The following is a 5,333-nucleotide window of genomic DNA, read 5'->3' as shown; positions in this document are numbered from 1 at the left end:
ATATTGGATTAGGGCCCACCCTAATGACTTCATTTTAATTTAATTACCTCTTTAAAGCTTCACCTGCAAATACAGTCACATTCTGATGTACTGGGGGCCAGGACTTCAGCAAATGAATTTTGGGTGGTGACAATTCTGTAAATATTTAAGCATAAATCTAATAATAAATGTGCAAGATCTATGTAAAGAAAGCTTTAAAATGCTACCTAGAAAGAAGGAAAACCACCTGGAAGAACACCTAGGAAAATGGTTACAGTGACTACCTTCCAGGAGAACTGGAAGTTTGGGAACAGAAATGGGACATCCACTTATTTTTCACTGAATGAGTGCTTGTTCCTTTAAAAATTTAATTACAAGTATCACCACAAAAAATTAATTAAAAGTAACAAAAACAGTTTAAAGGAATCTTTTCCAGAAATCCTAAAATCAAGTTTCTAGAGTATTTACTTCAGTGGTCATATATCTCAATTTGTGGTGAGCAAAACTGGCATGAGATGAATCTGGAAAACATATTTGACCAAAAAAGACAGACTAAGAACAACCTTTCCCCTTTGGATCCCGCAACAACCAAACATATTTTCCACTGTAACCATAAACTATTTATCACATCCTACTTGTAAAGCCTGTTAGGTGTCCGTCAAGCCAGTTCATTAACTTACAAAGTCAGACAATTAAGTTCGTGAACTCACCCTAGAAAAAGTGCTACATACCTCACAGTTGAATATCGCTACAGTCACCTTCAAAGTACTCCCCTTGGGAAGCTATGTATGCACCAACACCAGTGCCTAGTCCACCCATCAAAGCAATTTTGGAAATCTCTGCAATGGCAATAAGAGCTGTTGTCGTATGACCCTTGATGTCCTGAATGTCATAAAAATGTCTTCCTTTCAATATTTCCTTTATCTTTGGGTAAAGAAAGAAGTCATTGGGGGCCGACCAAGTGGCACGTTGGTTAGGAGTTGGCTTGGGACGCCAGCTCTGGTTCGGATCCCACATATGAGGGCCAGTGACACTGCCCTTTACAGCTAAGATGGTGAACAACAGCCTGACCTGGAGCTGGGCTGCCATGAGTCACCAGAGACGGTGTAGGCTGCAGTGGGGCTGGTCGGCAGCAGGCATGAGCTTTTGTGAGCTGCCGTGAGCCACTGTGAGTGGCCATCCAAAGGCCAGCGAGTGACTGCCTCACCCAGGAAGAGCACAATGATAATATCAACATGGGTCAGTAAAGCAACATCTTCCACAACTAGACTGAAGAACCAAAGGACAACAACTTATCTGTTCCCCTCCCTCAACTCTCCAATAAAATCTTAAAAAAAAAAAAAAAAAANTGATTCTCTCAAAGAGCCCCTAGATGATACTTTGAAAACCTCTGGATTACAGTACCTCCTACTAAGGAATAGGACATAACTTTAAAAAACGAAGATCTGTCTACAGATATCGGTCTCCTCCCACTGGTCCATCAAGAGTAGCCTCAGATTCTGTACGCTCCAAAGATATTCCCTGACCAGGTCTCCACACTCCTCCACAACTCTTCATTAGCTGTTTTTCCTCTGTGCTCCCATATACAATTATCTATCATATCACCATATTCTATTGTGATAGTCTCATTATCCTGCTATCTGTCACTTGATTAAAGCTACCTTAAAGTAGAGGGTATCTATTATTTCTATACTCCAGAACCTAGCATATACATTTGGTGTAATTAAGTTTGGTGAATCAATGAATGAACTGTAAACTAGACATACCTCTCCCATCTGTTGTTCAATAATTTGATGTGCAATTTCTTCTATGGTTGCCATGATCTAATTGCAAAAATGTCCTGCCAAAAATAAAAAGATGCCTTTTCATAATTATACCCACAAAAACATATTTATTGAAGAATTTAGAAATGAAATTATATGACAGTTGGGATTTTCTTCCAGGTAATCCAGTTAGGTGGGCGGGAGTGAGAGGGAATAAATAAAACAAAATTGGCCAAGCACTGACAATTACTGAAGATTGATGAAGTTTATACAGGAGTTCAAACAATTATTCTCTCTGCTTTTATATATTTTGAAAATGCTAACTTAAAAAAACTACTCAACCAATTTTACTTTTCAAAGATACTGAAGCTTAAACAGGAGACCTCTGATACAGATCAGGAGTAGTTCAATAATTTAAACAAGGGCAATCCTAATCTCTAAACAAACACATCACTGTAGCCATTTAACACACTTTTATCAATATATTATAAAAACTGACAAAATAATTACATTCATTTGGAAGGATAGATTTCTCTAGAATTTTATGTCTGTTCTTCATTAGTGGCAATTTCTTATATAGTAAGGTTAATTTGAATTTAATGTGAAGCTGTCTCCAAATGGATTTGCATGCCTGTAAGATTAATGAGTTGACTGTGACTTTGCTTTTACTCTACGTGAGGTAGTCAGTACAAAATTTACTTCCGACTGTATAGATTGTCATAAATTCAATAATATTCTATAATTATAATTACATTAGTTACCAAATTATCTGAATTGTTTTCCCTTCTATTACTTTTATTAAAATTGCAATGCTTCAGTTAGTTATGATAAAAGCAATATTCAATATTTAGCTTGATTATTCAACTATCACTCACTAAGTTGAGAAACAGTGGCCTCAGTCTCTCTGGAACCGAGGAGAGAGGGCTGCTCCTGGGCCTGTGTGCTCTGGGCTCCTGGTGGCAGTGACAGCCCTGCCAACTTCTGGCCCATCTTCAGAGTCGTACTTCCCTTTTCTTGAAAGATAACACATGTTCGAAACTGAATAGCTGTCTTGGCCCATCCAGTAGAGTCCTGGAAGTATGAGAGCCTTCCTTCATTTCATCTCATCTGTGTCCCCTTCAGTTCAGGCTGGCGGCATTTTGGCTGGTATAAAATTCTCAAAAATCGTGTTGTCTCCCACGCAGTGCGCAGTGTTACAAGCCATCAGGCAAGCAGAGTCCTCTGCAGGTCTCTCCTGGATAACCCAGCTCTATTCCTGGCTTCTGCTGAGAGGGCTGATTGGATCCCTAAATCACATGCCCGTCATCTCTTCAGCAAATAGCTGTTGGGTCACTCCCTGGGCAGTCTCTCCAGAACATGCTTTCGCCTTTTTTTGCAATTATGGACAGCCTGAGTATTTTCCAAATCGTCAAGTTCTGAGTCTATATTTCTTAACAATTCCTTCCTTCAATTTATTGCTCTCCTCTCAACATTTTACTGTAAGCATCAAGGAGAAATCAGGCTGTATCCTCAACACTTTGCTTAGAAATCTCCTCAGATAAATATCCAAGTTCAGTACTTACAAGCTTTACAGGAAACACTAGAATACAACATGACTAGTCAAGTTCTTTGCTACTTTATAAGAAGGTTCTCCTCTCCTCCAGTTTCCAATAGCATGTTCCTCATTTCCATTTGAGACCTCATCAGAGGCACCTTTGATGTTCACATGTCTACCGACATTGTTTATGATGATGGTACATGTATCTCTCTAAGACAGCAGCTTTTCCACAGCTTTCTTTCTGAACCCTTCCCGAAATTGCCTTTGACATCCTTATTTTTACCAACAATTTCTTCAGGGCAATCCAGGCTTTTTCTAGCATGCATCTCAAAACTCTCCCAGCCTCTACCCATGTCCTCATTCCAAAATTTTAAGTTATCTGTTACAGCNCATGCTTTTCTTTCTTTTTTTTACTCCTAAATACTTAGTGTTTATTTCCTAAAAAACAAGGAATTCTTTTACATAAACAAGCACAATACAAAGATCACAAAATCAAAATCAGGAAATTAACATTGGTATAATATTATTATCTAATCTGCAGACCTTATTACATTTTTCCAATTATCCCATTAATGACCTTTATAGCAAAAGAAAACAAGTATTTTCTGGTCCAGGATCCAATCCAGCCACCCACTGCATTTAGTTGTTATGTCTCTTTAGTCTCCTTTAGTCTGAAGAAATCCTCAGTCTGTCTTTGTCTTTCATGACCTTGACATTTATGAAGAGACCTGGCCACTGATTGTGTAGAATGTGAATCTACATTTGGGTGACTCTGATGTTTTCTCATGATCAACCTCAGGAGATGCATTTTATGACATGCTTTTTAATTTTTTTCAAGTGTAAGACGAAAAGACGCTAGTTACTTACCTGGAGGTGTTGTGCAGACAGATCAGGAGTTGTAAAAAATAACTGGTTGACACCTGCTGCATCTGGAGTTGTGAGGAAAACTTTCCCTGGAGTGGAATCTTGCCTGGCCAGGATGACTTTGCTTGGAGTGGAGCCATCGTGATTTGTCAGAATGAACTGCTTGCCTTGTGTATTGTGATCAAGCGCTGTCACGATCTGGATTTTCTGGCCAGTTTGCTGCTCTGTAACAATCTAACACAATCATGTAAATTTTAATCAATTTAACTCAATTTTTTTTCCTCGAAGAACACTATTTTGCCATCCCTTCAGACAAAGCTAGAAAAGCATACCATCACATATATAATTGATATAATACACATACAAACATCTTTTCAACTGGCAATTCTACTTCCATTAAATCTTATCTTACAGAAATAAACACATGTGCAAATAAAGGTACAACAGTGAGACCATTTAGACCTCACTATTTTGATTCCTTCTTCCCCTTCCCTCCCACCTTCCATTTAGATAAACATATACACAGTATATTCTATTTGTGAAGCACTGTATATTCTTGGATAGAATAAACAAAACAAAATATTTGTTTTCATAAGGCCTTTATTTCAGTGAGAAAAGGCAGATAAAAACCAAATAAGCAAAAAATATTGTCAGGTGTACTGAGTGTTATAAAGAAAAATAAAGCAGGGTAAGGTGAGTCACCGATGAAATGAGAGCGATCAGGAGATAACATTTTTGCACAGACCTGAGTGAAGCAACAGACCAAGGCTTAGGACTAGCTAGGGGAAGTGCATCCCACAAAGAGGAAACAGAACATAAAAGGTCATGAGGCAGGAGAAGTGTGTTCTACACAGATAAGGCAAGAGGCACTGCAAGAGAGCTATGTGAGTGACACAAAGTGAAAGACAGGGTAGAGGATGGTATCTGAGTGAGGCTCCCAAGGCCACACAAAGTCTGGATTTCCTACTGTGTGAAATGGAGATACACTGGAGGGTTTACAGAGCAGAAGGATGCCAGGGTCTTTTTCAACAAGGAACATTCTGGATTTAGGGTGAAGACTAGGCTGTGAATGTTCAAGGGTAGAATTAAGGGAGACAAGGATGTTATTGCACAGATACTGGCAATATCTGGGTATCATATATGGGCAGAGATACTGGCTGAGTTGAACAGGGTAGTAGCCATTCTAGGGG

The 5,333-nt window shown here is 38.8% G+C and overlaps 1 protein-coding gene across 1 annotated transcript in view; it reads right to left on the bottom strand.

Annotated features, from left to right (window-relative positions):
• Positions 1 to 5,182, bottom strand: part of NR2C1 (nuclear receptor subfamily 2 group C member 1) — a 33,079-nt gene extending 27,897 nt beyond the window's left edge. The window contains exons 1-2 of the mRNA XM_019641683.1: positions 5,111 to 5,182; positions 4,147 to 4,377 (exon numbers count right to left, since the gene is read on the bottom strand). Coding sequence (XP_019497228.1) covers positions 4,147 to 4,377; positions 5,111 to 5,182 — 303 coding nt within the window. The remainder of the gene's footprint in view (positions 1 to 4,146; positions 4,378 to 5,110) is intronic.
• Positions 5,183 to 5,333: the final 151 nt, after the last annotated feature.

The sequence above is a fragment of the Hipposideros armiger genome, unplaced genomic scaffold (genome assembly GCF_001890085.2).
Source record: "Hipposideros armiger isolate ML-2016 unplaced genomic scaffold, ASM189008v1 scaffold_63, whole genome shotgun sequence".
Classification (NCBI taxonomy): Eukaryota; Metazoa; Chordata; class Mammalia; order Chiroptera; family Hipposideridae; genus Hipposideros; species Hipposideros armiger.
Note: the sequence above shows the minus strand (reverse complement) of the source record. Positions and strands in the feature narration are given on the sequence as shown.